This window comes from Taudactylus pleione, unplaced genomic scaffold (assembly GCF_031769625.1).
Source record: "Taudactylus pleione unplaced genomic scaffold, aTauple2 ptg000324l, whole genome shotgun sequence".
NCBI classification, from domain to species: Eukaryota; Metazoa; Chordata; class Amphibia; order Anura; family Myobatrachidae; genus Taudactylus; species Taudactylus pleione.
In genome coordinates this window covers 408,402-427,097 of record NW_028284725.1, presented here as the reverse complement: position 1 = coordinate 427,097, position 18,696 = coordinate 408,402, and the positions used below count along the sequence as shown (strand labels likewise).

Below are 18,696 nucleotides of genomic sequence, written 5' to 3'. Positions count from 1 at the left end.
CCCTCTGTGTCTCTGCATTCCTCCTCTATGCCTCTGTATTCCTCCCCTCTATGCCTCTGCATCCCCCCTCTGTGCCTCTGCATTCCCCCTCTGTGCCTCTGCATTCCCCCTCTGTGCCTCTGCATTCCCCCTCTATGCCTCTGCATTCCTCCTCTATGCCTCTGCATTCCTCACCTCTTTGCCTCTTCATTCTTCCCCTCTGAGCCTCTACATTCCTCCTATATGCCTCTGCTTTCCTCCCCTCTATGCCTCTGTATTCCTCCCCTCTGTACCTCTGCATTCCTCCCATATATGCCTCTTTCCTCCCCTCTATGCCTCTGCATTCCTCCCCTCTGTACCTCTGCATTCCTCCCATATATGCCTCTTTCCTCCCCCCTGTGCCTCTGCATTCCTCCCCCCTGTGCCTCTGCATTCCTCCCCCTGTGCCTCTGCATTCCTCCCCTCTGTACCTCTGCATTCCTCCCCTCTATGCCTCTTTCCTCTCTACCCCCTGTGCCTCTGCATTCCTCCCCCCTGTGCCTCTGCATTCCTCCCCTCTGTACCTCTGCATTCCTCCCATATATGCCTCTGCATTCCTCCCCTCTATGCCTCTTTCCTCTATACCCCTATCCTTTCTCCTGTCTACTTTTCCCCACTATACACTTCTGCTTTATTCCTTCTACCCCTCTTCTTTCCTCACTATTCCTGTATGTTTTCTTCCCTCTTACCCCTCTGCTTCCTCCCTCTATCCCCCTCATTCCTCCCTCTAACCCCCTCATTCCTCCCTCTAACCCCCTCATTCCTATCTCTAACCCCCTCATTCCTAGCTCTAACCCCCTCATTCCTATCTCTAACCTTCAGCTCTTCTATCATTTGATAACTTCTTTTGGCTGGCTGTTTCCCACGTCTTTATATAGAGAGTATTTATACTCTCCATATTCTATTCTTTCAACATTGTTATTTTTCCTGTTTAAAGAACCGGGGATACACGTGATGGAATAGAATGTAGTCAGACTTCCAGCCTTCATTCCCCATTGCAGGGCTACTCCCTTTCCTCACTCATCTCTCACATTCCTTTGTGGGTATATATGAATATTGAACCAAACCTTTAACTTTTTAAAAATACTTTAGAATTTACTTCTATATGAACTGAATAAACCTGATCTAAAATAGACTCTTTAAAATAAGCAATTCCAGCACAATTTATCATCATTGCACAGAAACAGCACAATTCTGCCAGGGCTGTGAGGGTGGAAACATTCTTTTGTCTGACACTTTCATTTTTAGTTCTGCATACAGATTATACTGACTGTTGTAGTTTCCTGCCTGGCTGATTAAAGGAATATGTTCATATTTTCTACTATAATGACACAGACCAGACTCTATCTCTCTCTCTACTGCATTATCACTATATTACTATGATTACTATAGTCTCCTGCATTATCACTATATTACTATGATTACTATAGTCTCCTGCATTATCACTATATTACTATGATTACTATAGTCTCCTGCATTATCACTATATTACTATGATTACTATAGTCTCCTGCATTATCACTATATTACTATGATTACTATAGTCTCCTGCATTATCACTATATCACTATGTTTACTATAGTCTCCTGCATTATCACTATATCACTATGATTACTATAGTCTCCTGCATTATCACTATGATTACTATAGTCTCCTGCATTATCACTATATCACTATGATTACTATAGTCTCCTGCATTATCACTATATTACTATGATTACTATAGTCTCCTGCATTATCACTATATCACTGTTTACTATAGTCTCCTGCATTATCACTATATTATTATGATTACTATAGTCTCCTGCATTATCACTATATTACTATGATTACTATAGTCTCCTGCATTATCACTATATTACTATAGTCTCCTGCATTATCACTATATTACTATAGTCTCCTGCATTATCACTATATTACCATGATTACTATAGTCTCCTGCATTATCACTATATTTCCATGATTACTATAGTCTCCTGCATTATCACACTATTACTATGATTACTATAGTCTCCTGCATTATCACTATATTGCTATGATTAATATAGTCTCCTGCATTATCCCTAAGGGCTCTATTTACTACAATCCGCATATTGAATGCAGATTGTAGTGTGATATTACCGAGTGAATTCGCATTGCGAATTCAGGCAATATCACAGGGATTTACTACAAATCCCTTGCAGGGACAGAGCTTGTGATAAAGCTCTGTCCCTGCAAATCCCCTTCGGAGCCTTATCACGGTATTTTCACAAAAAATACCGTGATTAAGTGCCCACGCATGCGCCGACCGGTCGCTGCTGCTACCCCCCCCCCCCGGCGCTAAGCCCCGCCCCCCGCGATCGCGTTCCCCCCGCGACCCCCCTCTCCCTTACTTACACTTACCTGCATGCTCCAGGCCTCCGGTGATGTTCTCCATTCCTCCAGTCAGGTGATCTCCCATACTGCACTGGGGCCCGATCACCTGATGACCGGGCAGCAGTGCACTGTGGGAGACCAGCTGACCGGAGGGGAGTCATCACTAAAGGCCCGATCACCGGTCCCTGGAGTCAGGTAAGTATTTTTTTTATTTTTATTTTTTTTTTCTTCTTTTTTTTACAGTAATCAGCTTGCGGTCTGTTTAGACCACACAGCTGATTACAGGGACTGACTCCCGGCTCTGCTCTCCCCGTTACAATTACTATGATTACTATAGTCTCCTGCATGATCACTATATTACTATGATTACTATAGTCTCCTGCATTATCACTATATCACTATGATTACTATAGTCTCCTGCATTATCACTATGATTACTATAGTCTCCTGCATTATCACTATATCACTGATTACTATAGTCTCCAGCATTATCACTATATCACTATGATTACTATAGTCTCCTGCATTATCACTATATCACTATGATTACTATAGTCTCCTGCATTATCTCTATATCACTATGATTACTATAGTCTCCTGCGTTATCACTATATTACCATGATTACTATAGTCTCCTGCATTATCACTATATTACCATGATTACTATAGTCTCCTGCATATCACTATATTACTATGATTACTATAGTCTCCTGCATTATCACTATATTACCATGATTACTATAGTCTCCTGCATTATCACTATATTACCATGATTACTATAGTCTCCTGCATTATCACTATATTACTATGATTACTATAGTCTCCTGCATTATCACTATATTACTATGATTACTATAGTCTCCTGCATTATCACTATGATTACCAGAGCCGTAACTAGACTTTTTGGTGCCCTGTGCCAGAGAGAGCATTGGCGCCACTCCCCCGCATTTTTGAAATAGGAACATAAGATAGTGCACCTGAAAAAGGGCCATGGGCTCATGGGGAAGGGCCAGTGAAGAGATATGGGAGGCCAGGAGATGCTGGGGATAAAAGAAAAGGAAGCTACAAGTGACAATGATAATAAACAGGAAAATTGACAGGCCCAAACAGCGCCCCCTGCCCTGCGGTGCCCTGTGCCATGGCACTGGTCGCACTACCCTAGTTACAGCCCTGATGATTACTATAGTCTCCTGCATTATCACTATATCACTATGATTACTATAGTCTCCTGCATTATCACTATGATTACTATAGTCTCCTGCATTATCACTATATCACTGATTACTATAGTCTCCAGCATTATGACTATGGGCTCTATTTATTAACATTATTTTTACTAAAATAAAGTGTTTTCACACCCTTTTCACATTATTTTAGTTTCACCTGCAGTTATTACAGGGCAATTGGAGTAGAATTAGTAAAATTCTACTCCAACCCCTAGTATCACTTATTTTTAGTAAAGCAGATCACATTTCCCATAATTGTAATGGGAAATGTGATCCGACCAGAGTTACTAAAAATAAATTGTAAAAAAAATACCGGGGGAAGCCCTGTGATAATAACGCCTGGAGGTGGCGTTATCCAGGGTCTCCCCCGGTTACCAGGCTCCCACTCTGCTCTAACGAGGAGAGCAGAGGCGGGAGCCGGTACCAGTAATCAGTTGTGTGGTCTAAACAGACCGCAAGCTGATTGCTGTAAAAAAAAAGAAAAAAAAATTGAAACATTTTTTTTTTACTTACCTGAATCCAGGGACCGGTGATCGGGTCTCCGGTGATGGCTCCTCTCAGGTCAGCTGGTCTCCCATAGTGCATTGCGGTCCGGTCATCTGGTGATCGGGTCCCAGTGCAGTATGGGAGATCACCTGATCGGGAAGCCCGGAGAAGATCACCGGAGGCCAGGAGGATACAGGTAAGTGTATTGAAGGGGGGGAGGGTGTGTCGCGGGGTCCGCGACGCGGAGGGCGGGGCTTAGCGTTGGTGGGGGGTAGCAGCGACGGTGGGTCAGCACATGCGCGGGCTCTTAGTTGCGGTATTTTTTCCGAAAATACCACGACTAGAGTGCGGATGGGATCCGCAGGGACAGAGCTTTATCGCAAGCTCTGTCCCTGCAAGGGATTTATAGTAAATCCCTGTGATATTGCCTGAATTCACATTGCGAATTCACTCGGTAATATCACACTACAATCCGCATTCAATATGCGGATTGTAGTAAATAGAGCCCTATATCACTATGATTACTATAGTCTCCTGCATTATCACTATGATTACTATAGTCTCCTGCATTATCACTATGATTACTATAGTCCCCTGCATACGACCTTCTTTGTGCACTTCCCCATCTTCCTTTCAGGCCCTAATTTTCCTAGTCTCTGTCTTGAAATGCAAAGTACTGTATATACCATATCGGTATGCAGTCAGGAAGCCGATGGTCGAAATGCCGACCCCCGGCTTCCCGACTGTGCAATCTCGACAGGGGACTAATGATAGGCATCAAATTCTCGACGCGGAGCCCGATGCCTGGCATACCGAACGAAGGAAAGCCGGGCGTGCACAGCCGAAGGGATGGGGGGGGTGTTAAGTTAGGGGGGCCTAGGGGGAGATGGTTAGGGTGGCTTAGGGTTAGGCACCCTCGGGGGGAGGTTAGGGTTAGGCACCCCCTTGGGAGGGTTAGGTTGGCTGCGAGAATGGGGGATAGGTACCTACGGGGGGGGGTTAGGCACTAGGGGGAGAGATTAGGGTTAAGTACCCCTAAGGGTAGGTTAGGGGGGTGGAGGGTTAGGTATAGTATCATTTACCTCTCCTGTCACATAGGCAAACTAGGTTCATGTCCAGGAACGGATTGTTCATGGGGCAGCACAGATTTTGTTGTTGTTGTTTGTTTAGTTGACCTTTTTTTTGTTAGTTAGTCTTTGGCAATCATCTCTTTTTCCCTGTCAGTGTGGTGACTGAGGAGGTATAGGAGAGAGGGCCGTGAGTTCAGTGACTTGTTTATGAAGCATTAACTCCCAATACTTAGGACAGCGACACCTCCTCATGCACGGTGCTGGCGGTAGGTTTCTTTCAGAGACATCCTTGGTTTTGTGATAGGCAGACTCAGTGGCACCCCCCAGACCCCGGCGCTCTAGGTAGCTGCCTAATGGTAGAGCCGTCTCTGCTCATGCATCCTTGCTGGACTAGCTTTCAGGGGGGCCTGGCGCTGGCTTGGTGTTTTCCCATGCACTATTTGGCTTGTAGGTATAGAGGATGTCTCGCCTGATGCAGAGTTATACGCTATTGCTGCCGCAGCTGCCATTTTTTATTTATTTTTTTTCCAACTGAAAATTTGCGGAAATATGCTAATGATACAGCCGCCGGGACTTATACTGAGACGCCCCTCAGAGTCATCGTAGCTGCCGGCAACTACGCACACATATGCAGCATCGGACGCAGATCATGCAAACACCGACTCCTTCAGTGAGCCTGTGGTCACTAATACTGGCCGCTGTAACTGAGGTGCCAGAGCCCTGTTTCCTGTGTACGAGATTGAAGACGCAGGATGTTACACACCCCTGAAATGGCCAAGACACGCCTGGGTTGTTAGTAGGGATGTGCAGGCTCGGATTAGTACGGATTTTCACGCCAAATTCACATTTTTCATGCCAAAAATCGGGTCTCAGAAAGAGGCAAAACATAATCTTTCATGGACAAACATCATCTTTCATTGACTTTTGTCCAGGAATAATGATGTTTGTCCATGAAAGATGACGTTTTACCTTTTTCTGAGACTCGTTTTTTTGGCGGGAAAATCTGAACTAATCCGAGCCTGCACATCCCTAGTTATTAGCCGACACTCCTCGTTGCCTCCCCTCAAAGCTCCCTACCTGTCAATCACACTGCGAAGAAAGGCTTGCAGCGTGCAACTACGGTAATGTACCTCGGCACATTGTCACAGTGTGTGTCTCAGACCCATGCTCAGTGGCAAAATAGCGCTCCATTTGCAAAAACATCGGAATTGAGTCCATCTCTGAATCCGCAGTAAACTCAGCAGTTCGAAATGGAATGTCTTACAGGTAAGCTAAACCTGAAGAAAATCTTGTAAACAAACGTAAACTGCACTGCCCTGTCTGGTGCAAAACCAGCCTGTATGCTTAAACAATCAGAAGTTGCTCACTGAACACTGCCATATTATGCAAATGAGCTACTTTCTTCAGAGCACGGTTGTAATTTATTTTATTTTTTTTAGCATTTTTGGGGTAAACTTGTGTTGAGTCACTTAGGTGCCGTATGTCTGAAGCAGAAAGTATCCTAGGGACACATTTACGAAATAGCAAATGGTCTGCAATAGAGCTTATTGTAACTTTCCCTAATTAAATAAAGGGTTTACTGAGAATAGTAACATTGTTATTGCTGGTCATAGCCCTCGCAGTTTTAAGACTTGCCTTATTATGCTTCGCCAAATACAGAAGGAGGTTGTCAATGGTGATAATGTATTCTATAATAACCTAAAGTTTCAGGGGTCTAATTACTAATCTGTGTTAGGAGATAAAGTGAACGGTGATAAGGTACCAGCCAATCAGCTCCTAACTGCCATGTCACAGGCTGTGTTTGAAAAATGTCAGTTAGGAGCTGATTGGCTGGTACCTTATCACCGTTCACTATATCTCCTAACACAGCTTAGTAAATAGACCCCTCAGTCTAGCACAGGCGCTGTAGAGAGATAGAGAGGCTCAGCCCCCTCCTTCCCCTCACAGCTCTCACTGGCTGCCTGACTTCCAGTCACAGCCTTGCTTCTGTCCTCTCCCCCCACCGTTAGGACATGACCGTTCCCTGTTACATTATATTTGGTGATTACAAAAAATGTTGCTAGGATCGGGGCTGCTAAAGGTAAATTTGCCCCTTAGTGCAGTTGCTCCATTTAATTTGATGTTGGATGTTGGCACTAGGCAAGAGATATTATAGCTTTACCTTCTCGTCTACAGAGCACTAGAAAATTCTGGACCATTGGGGCCCATTTTTTAATGATTGCATTTGCAATGCAAAATGCGATCATACAGTATCACCGGAATGTATCATCCGGCACATGCAGGGACAGGGGCTCCGAAAGTATCCCATTCCTGCGATGTGTCTGGAGAGCTGCCGGGGCTGCTGTGAATGCGCAGTCCCGCTGACTGCTAATTATGCGCAGTGTAGCCCATAGGCTACAGCGGTGAACGCCATCTTCAGATGTAGTTAGTTGCGGGGCCCAGTGTCCGGAATGCATCTAATTCTGGATGTTGGTAAATTTGGCAGCATTGCATCCCCCATTAGAAACCTATGGGGGCTGCGGCTGCCGGCGGGAATGGAGTCCCTCCTTCATACATCCAGGGAAAACGTAATATTTGCGGTTAACTACTTAAAATTATATAGCCGCAAATATAGAATGATAAATGGGCAAGTGCTGTAATAAGATTGGTCTTTCTGACTGTTTAATTGATTTGTCAGCTTATTTGCATTTGTTTGGTTCCTCATTGTTTGTTTTATTTAATAAAGAAAGTGGATAGAGGAACATCCTGAAAGGGGGATACGTTCAGAATCCCAACAGCGGGGATTCCGGTGTTCAGAATGCTGACACTGGAATCCCGTCACTTATCTGAATACCGGCATCGGCATCCCGACCACCGGTATCCCAATTTAGCGGGATTAGGGTTAGGCACTAGGGAGAGGGTTAGGGTTAGAGACAAAAGGGGAAGGGTTAGGTTTAGGGTGCGAGAAGGGGAGGTTTGGTTTAGGCACTGGGGAGGGCTAGGGTTAAGGTTACTTACTTAGAGATTGTAACCTGATCGGGATTCTGACCGCCGGGATTCCGAGCTCCGTCATCCTGTACCCATCCCCTGAAAGGATGGTCTTGATCTCACTTTGCTTGTATAATAATGAAAGAAACCGAGAACCCTGTATTTAGCAATGAAGAGTAGAATGTGATGACTCTACTTTCTGTGTTGGCTCTAGGCTTGTGATCTCGAGGACACGATGACTGACGCCCTGGTGAACGATAAACCCAGCTTTGTGAAGCTCTTCATTGACAATGGATTGAACATTGTGGATTACCTGACCTATGGGCAGCTGGAAGAGCTATATAGCTCAGTACTGGATAACACACTCCTCTGCCAGTTACTCCAACGCAAGCACGAAGAACGCAGGGAGTCTAACAAAGCATACCAGCATCAGGAATACCTGCCGGTGGACACTATAGGCAAAGGACGAGACTTCAAGCTTTATGAAGTGGCCAAACTTCTGCGAGAACTGATGGGCGATGTCTGTGCTCCCTTCTACACATACGTCCTAGGGAATTTAAAGAGCTCTGTCAGTAGACGACAGTCCAGTGTATGTAGTGCTCTCAAATAATGACCATAGCTATTCGAGTTTAATGCACTTAAAAGTGAGAAACCTATGAAAACAAATGAGGTGTCTTATTATGGCGCTAGGCCACCATAATCCAGAAAAACAGTTTTAAGGATATTTTGGAAGTGTATAATCTGCAGACCCCTAATGTCTTGTTTTGTGGCCGACTTCTCCCCCCTAGCACAGATCAAGGTGTATGCCTATTTCATGGCCTTTGGAAAGAACCCGCTAAGTGCAGTCTGCGCTGATGCTCTGGAAAAAGCGCTGGGTGGAATTAGTAAACATTTTGCACCAAATACTATCACGCTAGGATACTTGCTATTTTCTTTTCAACTTAAGTTAATTATGAGAATCAGGTGACACGGGGACTTTTTCACGGTATCCGGTCATTAGGTCTACAGTAAGGTAGACAATGGAAGTTAGACAGGCAGTAGGTCGACAGGGTCATTAGGTTAACATAGAAATGTTTTTTTCTGTCAGTTTTTTAGGGTAAGGCACTTCCCGGAGGGTTAGGCACTTACTCCAACGGTTAGGGTTAGGCACTTACCCTGATGGTTAGGGTTAGGCACCAGGAGGGACGATTAAGGTTAGACACTTACAGGAGGGTTAGGGTTAGGCACTAGAAGGGACGGTTAGGGTTGGGCACTAGGTGGGAGGGTTAGGCACCAGGGGCAAGGGTTAGGCACCAAGGGGAGGGTTAGGGATATAAAGCAAACAAACCATGTTTAGACCATTCGGTGTCGACCTAATGTCGACCTTCAGTACCCGTCGACCTTCTTACCACTTGACCTTTAGAGTGTCAACCTTCAGACCTTGTTGACCTATAGCCTGTCTAACTTCCATTGTCTACCCAAACATTGTCTACCTATTTACTGTATACCTAATGATCCACACCCCTTTTTACATGTCCCTTTTGTATGTATGAAGGTTTTTATTACTTTAGTTGAAGTGCCCAAAGAAATGCACCTTCTGCAGGACTGCAAATGGAAGGAGTAGAATACATCCTATCATAACCTCACAGATGAGACCCCGATCCCTGGGACCTCAGAAGTGATGAAGAACTTAAGGCCCTTTGCCTGGGGAGGAAAGGACTGGGCGCCCCAAAAAATGGGTTCTCTCCATGAATTTGTCTCATTTAATTATTCCTGAACTGCAAAATAAAACGAGTACTTCAGTGCAACAGTGGCTGCATTTATCAAGGAACTCTGTGGTCCACATAATGCTTCCCATTCACTGAGGCAGCAATTTGCCCCCATGCAGATGCCACTAACTTGGCCCACACAGATCCTTTTCCTTGTCACAAAACTAGGCACACGTGTACAAATGTAGGTCCATGAGTGAGGCCACAAAAGTCCATTTGCTCTCAGCTTTGGCATAGACTGTACAAGTGTCTGACACTGCACTGGAGGAATGCAACCTTTCTTCCACTAGGATCTATCCCATCTAGAGCAGTGATAGGCCACACATTACCCCTAATCTCAGTAATAAGATAAAATGATAACATTTAAGAGAGCTATCTGTAATATCATAACAACCTGCGGGGTCTATGTAAGACCCTTCGCCTTTTAGGCCTGAGTAGTCTACTTGCTTATCCCCACTTATTACAATAAACGTCTTTTCTGGGCTAATTATTAGGGTCTCCTGTAAGAGTCTGTCCTGGCGCAGAGTAAAAGTAAAGTGATGACGTTCTCCGTTTATTGGAGGATTCGGATTTATCACGTACGCAACCATCGGCCCCACATGCGCACTGTATTGGCTGTCAGGGAGGGATCCGAAGATCACTCTCTGACGAATATGTAGTCTATAAGCTACAAAGGCTATCTCCTTCTGAATATGGTGAATAAACTAAGCTTTCTGGAGCTCTGTAAATTACCACAGCTCACTGACCCCATATAAAAGTATGTTGAAGTTGGTATTGAGCGCTAACTTGTATGAATTCTGGTTATAGTTGCGATATCTCCAGATTTGATCTCTTGTTACCTTTCCCCAATACTTGCCTTAATTATTCAACAACAGCCATGCAAGTGCTGGCAGGGTACAGTAAGGACTCATGCAGATTACATATGTGACTGTCAGGAAGCGGATCATTTGCTGGGGTGCTTGACCCAGGTGCAAATGATGCATTGATGATGAAGGTGATCCACCACCATTTCTAAATGCTGAGTACGTCCTTATTGTTACACTCAGTCCAAGAGGAGGAGACCGTTGATGTTGGCATTTAATTGAATTTAATTAGTATTTTTATCTTTTGTGTCTGTTTAATTGTATTTTACTTGGTAAAATTATTTATTTAATAACACTGTCTAGATACAGACATGTGCATGAGACGTCACTCAAGTACTATATTTGAAATAGTACATATTCTGTATAGTGTTAAACGAGCCCTATGGGCTTCTATTTTTTCATGACTGATACCACTCACTTTTATCATTTTAACTCTTCTGTCTACAGAATAAAGGCTATCCAACTTGTGAGGATCAAAAATATGAAAGTAAAAAGTCAACAACCCCATGGATTGACCTCTTCATTTGGGCAATTCTACAAAACCGCAAAGACATGGCCACTTACTTCTGGGAGATGGTGAGTCATATGATCATGGGCAAGATGTGACATAGTTACAGTATTATTGTCATTTCTTATACCGTATAACGCCCTCATATTACGTAGTACTGTAGAGAGAATATGTAGTCATTCACATCAGTTCCTGCCCCATTAGAGCTCAGTCTAAGTTGCTTTCCACTTACATAGGTCCCACTTTTGAGAGCAGCAAATTAATCTACCAGTTTGTTTGTTTTTTTGGACTGTGTGGATAACTGGAACAGAACACTGGAAGATCATACAAATGCCACACTGATTGTAATCTAATCTAACCTATAACCCCATCGCTGAGAGGCAGTAATGCTAACCACTAAGCCACTGTGCTTCCCCATTATGTGTGAAAAAAAGGAACTTGGTAAAATGTTTGTCTAATGTTCAAGAATATGTCCACCTTCACACAACCTTCCCACTGCTTCATAGGGCTCCTGTATTTGTCCCACCCATGGGATAGCCACCATTTTTTGCTGGGCAATACTTGTTGGGACCAGCCATGCAGGTCTTTCAGCACGAACGACTGAGTTTGGAGGGTAATTTAAATCTGCAGTGGGGGTTGTGCATTTTAGAAGATTCGAAAGAATCCAGCCAGTCAAATGCCTCTGTCACTTCCTCATTGCCTTCCATGGAAGACTACATACCCTGTAATATTTTACTCCTTTAGCATTCGAAAATCTTTTCTACATACCCTAAAAACTGGGAGCTCCAGGGGCTGATTTGGGGTATTGGTGAGGGCCAGAAGTGCTAACACCTCAGTTATGGAAAGGCTAAAATGACGCACAGCAAATGGACACAACTTACACCCATACTTGGTGATTCTTATATCAACATCCATGTACCTTGCAGTTGGAGCAGTGGATATGGGGCTGGACAGTCAGGGGCATTCAGAGGCAAGCTAAATGTGCCCCTTTGAGATACATCCTCTTTTGCATTGCACAGATCTCACAATACCTGAGACATGTTTTTGGAATTAATGGTGGTGATTGTCGCATATTTGCTCTGGCAAAAACCTATATGCTAGATTTAAAGTGGCAAGGATCTTAAAGGTGTGTGCAACTTCACATACATGGAAATGTGAGCTAGCAGTCACCTCTCTACCCACGTGCCTTTACATGGTGCCATAAATCTGCAGAGACTTCTAATAATCTTATAAATGACAGTAGGGGGAGCAGTAAAGTGTCCCTAAGTAACTGCTACTTTTTAATGAATACCTGTTATTGGATTGCACTGTCCTGAAGTAGTTATTGTAGTAAACACCCACCCCCTGATATCATACTTTATAGTACAGTGATACCTGAGCAGAATACTGTGTATATATAAAGGGTTTATTTCAAATGTATGTTTCCTGTGTTCAGGGGACAGAGGCCGTCAGCTCCGCTCTCGCTGCATCCAAGATGCTGAAAGAGCTCTCTCGCCTGGAGTCGGAGGCAGAGGAGTCAGTGGCCATGAAGGATCTGGCTGGAAACTTTGAACAGCTGGCAATAGGTAAGTTCCCACCATTCACTTGTAGCACATTTATCCTGAGGCCCTGTGACAGGAAATGCTCAAAACAGAGGAGACATAGTGCACTGCAGTAACTGAATAAAAGATCCGTCTATCAAAATGCTGGGCACACATGGCTTGTGGCCAAAGCAGACATGACCAGGCTGTTTTGTACATGCATTCCTCCAAACATATGAAGCTGGAATAGTAAGGGCACACCTCAGAGAAAGAGACAAGGTGACATGGCTACGTAACATTGGGGGCTAGCAATGCGCCCATAGATGTGCCTAACAAGTATGAAATGCAAGACCACCTTCTAACCCACCTGCTCTGCCCTATAAACAACCCATGTAGGTCAGTGGGAGTTGTACTCGGCACGAGTAGGACTGACCTCCCAACAGTCAGGATTAAGGCCCTTATTCAGCAGTGCACTGCTGAATGCAGATTCCCGATGGTCGGGAATCTGTGCAGGCTCTGGACTCGTACTGTGCATGGGCAGTACAGAAGCCTGCCTGTTCACATACAGAGCAGCAGCAGACTCTCAGTGATTGACAGTCTTCTGCCATTTTGCGCGGGGGAGCGGCAACGGTCTCCCTTTTCCAAAATGGAGGTGTGTCACCGCCGTTGGGGGGGTGAGGGGGAGGGAAGAGGCGAGGAACTCCATTAGCTGATGGAGATTTCCTGGCCTCCTTCCCTCATCTGTGATGGATAGCCATGCGTTACCCCATGGTCACTGAGGCGGCCCAGGGACACCCAGATTTTCCGAAGCTGCGTCCATGGATGCCTCCTGCTGCATTACCATAATTGCAGGGACGGAATTGCAAAGCTGCTTGTGTGCATACTGTATATCATATACAGTATCTATAGCTTGTGTGCATACTGTATATCATATACAGTATGTATAGCTTGCGTGCAGCTTTGCAGTTCTGTCCTGTGCTGAATCAGGCCAAAGTCCTCTGCTTTCCTTCCCCCTGGAAGCTCCAGTTATGTTCATATCTCTGCCTAAAGTCGTTACCATAGAACATGAGGAGGTGTTATCAGCACAAGACTGCCTCTGGTACCATTAACACTGTAATGATAAGAAAGGCCACTGGGGGTGCTCAGGGGTATGAAGTGGACATCTGATAGGACCACATTGGTTTTACCCTTCCTGGTGAATATGAGGCTTCAGTTACAAACTTGACTGCAGCAACTCCAGTTGTTGCTCAGTGTCACAGTTATTCATCCAGTGCTTTTCCGCACAGAACTACTCTTTTCATACACGTTAAAGTGTTTGCTGCCATCGCTCTTATTTGCCAGACAAATGAGTTTTTATTTTTAGCCTCAGTGTGCTAGAACATGTAGAAGGGAAGTATTTAATTTCATACATTGCTGGCTTCATAGGTGATTTACATTTTACATTTGTTTGTTGTTGTTGCTGGTTTCTCTATGACATGAATATTAGAGAGCGTGAGCGTATTTACATGTGACACTTCCTCCTTCAGTCTCCCCGGGTTGAGCTTTCTTCTATTGACTGCAAACGTGTCTGATCTGATGTTAGGGATCACTAGTTTCTATGGTAAAGGCCACGTTCCCCGCCCACGCACACCTAAGGTCAATTAGTCATACAAAGCTGATAATTCATATTCTCTGATCAATTTGATCTCCGTTCAAATTCAACTCATATCCGACAGGGGCAAATGGCGTGCGCTTGTACAGTCTACGGCTTCTTTGCAGCAAGGTGTCTTTCGTGTGGTTTTGAAGTTAGAGCCTAAGTTCACCCATAATCCTGCTCCACCAAGTTACTGACCCCTAGAGGGGGGGTGACCCTCAGGCTTTGGGGCCCACCGGGGAGTTCCCTTGTACACCTGTTTGCCAATGTGACCCTGCCTGCACTTCCCCTTGGATGGTTTGCCTTGTTTCCGCTATGAATAGGAACTTGCTGCAATTCCCGCATCTGGCAGTAGGTATCGCTGGTCCACGGTTGGCATTCTTACTCATCACAGCCTCTCTTAATAACTCCTCTAGCGGCACTACCCAGCTCCTGTAATGAGGTGGGCACAGCTGTAGTGATGCAGCCACACTATATCCGTATCACTGGTATACTGTGGTCAACTCTTTATATCTTCTGCCTCGCAGCCCTCTCACCTCCCGTTCACCCCTTGTGGATATTTCCCCCTTCTCGCGCAGTTCCTTCACTTTATAACACAGCATGTATCACAGCGTGCACACATGCTCCCCACTCTCCTTTATCAGTGTTATTATACCTCTGCACTGTCATTGGGTAGGGTTAAAAATTAATTTATTTCTATATATATATTTTTTTAATATAACAATAAAGATAAAGCAGACATCACCATCAAATCTACACAAACTACACACATGAAGCCGCATATTTGCCGGCATAGCTTCATGTCTACGTCATTTACAGCCACTCTAAATGAGGCACAGAATAAGCAGTTATAGCATGTCTGGCATATATTTCAGCTGAAGCAGTCATCCATAAATAAATGCCAGTCTCATAGCGAAGGGACTAGAGCTTTTGGCACCCAAAGCAAAGATGATCGAGTTTAGTACCCTCACACCATGTAACCAGGGCAGAGAAGCTCTGTGGTAATACTGTGCAGCAATTGTTGTATCACACTATGGTTCATGATATATACAACTTAAGCTGGGTACACACTAACCAACGCGTGTACCCAGCGATGCGACCAGCGACCCACCCCACCGACATATCGGGTAGTCGGTACACACAGGGCCGGATTGAGGGCCACATGGGCCTGGAGCTGAAAATGATTAAGGGCCTATTTTGAAAAGCAGATGAGGTGTGACCAGTGCTGTGTGGTGTGGCCAGAGCCACATGGGCATATACACCCGCTATAATCTCAACACCAATATCTCCGTAAATATGTAAAAGAATAAAAACTCTATTTTGTGAGGTAACTAGAAATACAATTTTACTACTTATGATTTATGGCTGACCATGTGGACAGCAGATGGTCAGTCAACATCATGCTGTCATGATGATGGGCCTATTTTTATTTGGAGGCCTGGAGCTGTAGCTCCATCCGCCCCATTGTTAATCTGGCCCTGGGTACACACTAGACGATCCGGTACCCGACCACTCGATATGTCGGCCCTTGTCGCATCCCGCTCCATGGGGTCGTCAGCCACATCGTCCGGTTGAGCTGAATATACGGCCGACCTGACGATGCGGCTGCCAACCCCACGGGAGAGCGCACCGCACGACATATTGGGTACACACTTAGCGATTTTAACGATTTGTCATTCTAATCCATAGGAATCTGGCAAATTGGCAAAAAATTGCTACGTGTGTAGTGTACCCAGCTTTAGACCGTGGACTGTAAAAGTAGGGACTCTGCAGCAGGAGAGAAAGTGAGTGCCCAATTCCTGACTGATGCCTCTCGCCCCTGCTCCTCTACTGAAGTCTGCACAATGGCAACAGATAATAATAATTGGCCTGGTGCAGAGTTGTGCGCTATTGCACAGTAGCCCACGTGTTTGTACGCAGCTACCGTGCAATAATATACAAATGCTGCAGGAGGTGACTTGTGTAAAGAGACGCGTCCTGACAGCTTCTGTGATCCGCTGCTGCAGCATTGGATCACTCCGCATGACCATCGACATGCCCCCGTTTTCTACGACGCTGCCTGGCGCCACCCCCCAAACAGCTGCAGCCTGTCAATCAGGCTGCGGCATCTGGGCACAGCGTGCGAGCTCGCAGAAGGATATCTGCGCATGTGCAAAGCAGCTCCTACACATGCGCAGATCTTCAAACATTGGAGTTGTACGCAAACCATCGGGTGCGCCCAGCGCTGAATCAGGCCCGACTCTCCTTTCACATTACCGTGTGCTATATAAATACAATGCTCTTTCTTTCAGGCGTGTTTAATGAGTGTTACAGAAATAGCGAGAATCGTGCGTTCAAACTCCTGGTAAGGCGCTCTACTGTCTGGGGCGGAGCCACGTGTCTGCAGCTGGCCTACGAGGCGGATGCGCGTAATTTCTTTGCGCAGGACGGTGTACAGGTAGGATCACTTTTTTTGTAATTCCTTCCTACAAACCTATTAATCTTGTGTCTCTTTATATAAGGTGAAACCATTCAACTTCTTATTGGCTATCACCATAATAGTGTAACCGCGCACTGCGCTATACCAGTGACATCACTGACACAAACCGCAGTACCAGTATTTCCTGCTGTAATAAAGGATGCATTGTAAAGGAGCTTATACAGCATCTATAATGTTATAGTCCATTAGTATATTGTCAAAGAAGAGGAATTTATTTGAATAAATGAAAATTAGCACCAGCATCCTCCTCTAGAAACCAGGGGCCCACATTGCATAAAAAAAAAATGAGATTTGGGAATAATTGGCTGGAGGACGTTGTAATCATCCAGTGCCGGTGATAATGGTGTGTGACCGTTATTCATGTTATATGATTTGCATTATTTGGATAATATCAATATTTTATGTACGATTTGCATTATTTCAGTATATTCTGTCAGCAGTCTCCAGCGCTGTGCTACGTTATATTACCGCTGGAGTAGCCCATGCGACTATTACAGGCCATAGCAGCTACAGTATATCCATCTGCTACACCACTGGTGGAAGGACATGCGTAGCATAGGCACATAATATGTATTTGTTACTTTGTATCAGTGTATAATCTTTTATACTCAGCAATACCGTAATAATTCGCGTGTGCCTATATACAGTATGTATACGTGTGTGTGTGTGTATAGTTATTGCATATCATGTGAGATCATCACTGCAGTACAGACAGAGGAATAATAACTAATGTGGGGTACACACCTGGCCGACCGACCAACTGAGCAACCAATTTAGTCAGCATACACACTTACAAATCGGCCGCTCGCTGTGTCTGGCCAGATGGCACAACTTAGCAGGCATTTAAATTTGCACGCCCAGTTGTCATATCATTGGCGTTGGTTCCTGCGGCCAGCATAATGGGTTGGTCGGTCCCACCGGCAGATGCACATGATATATGCCAGATAGATTGCATCAACAGTGCTGCACAGGCGAACGAGATATATAGAGATATATGTGTATGTATGCATGTGTATATATATATCTTATTTATAAAATTAATTGGTCTGTTTGTATGTTTGTTTGTCTGTGTGTCTGGTTATGGATTCAGACATCCCTGCACTGAGATGAAACGCGAGGTGGTCCAATTAGATCCTAGCCTGGTTTTAGAGGGGTTAGGGTCCCAGTCGGACCTGCCATTGGTGTACGCTGGGCATAAGTTTGACCCAGGGAGCCTGTTCTGACCCTTCCACTTTGGATGAGATTACATAATATAACTTAATACCTTGAAGATTTAAACCCGGGCAAGGCTGAGTACTTCAGCTAGTGTATGTATGTGTCTATGTATTTATAGTGCGTGAACAACATCGTACACCGATATAATGTGTGTGCACGCACGAACCATCGCACTGTACGACATGTAGCTCGCCGGCCGTACACTATGTACTCAGCATAACACTAAATTACAGCTGAATGAAATCCAATGTAGAGATCACTCATGTCATCCCCAGAATTATATCATTTATCAGTTATGCTACACACCGCACCAGGACATGCCAATACACGTAAATGGACCATCTTGCATATGATACTGATTGCAATCTATAGGGGCTGTTACTGAAACTGAACGTTTCTGCATTCAAAACACAGACGAAAAATGTGTTAAAAAAATATGCAATTATTGTATATTCGTACCTTAAAATATGGCAATTGCAAACAGGGGTTCTTACATTTACCAACATGTCCTGGGATCAAGGACCCACTGTGACCTATAACGCTGCTTAAGACTGCTAATAAAAAAACACTGCAAAGCTATGAAAACGGTTATTTAAATAAAACCGCCT

General features: G+C 44.7%; 1 protein-coding gene across 3 annotated transcripts in view; it reads left to right on the top strand.

The window, feature by feature from the left end:
- TRPM4 (transient receptor potential cation channel subfamily M member 4) overlaps positions 1-18,696 on the top strand; it is a 153,526-nt gene that overhangs the window by 116,130 nt on the left and 18,700 nt on the right. For all 3 annotated transcript variants that reach the window (XM_088443039.1, XM_088443040.1, XM_088443038.1), the window contains 4 exons: positions 8,337-8,711; positions 11,181-11,309; positions 12,677-12,806; positions 16,686-16,831. In XM_088443039.1, the coding sequence (XP_088299165.1) occupies positions 8,337-8,711; positions 11,181-11,309; positions 12,677-12,806; positions 16,686-16,831 (780 nt within the window). The remainder of the gene's footprint in view (positions 1-8,336; positions 8,712-11,180; positions 11,310-12,676; positions 12,807-16,685; positions 16,832-18,696) is intronic.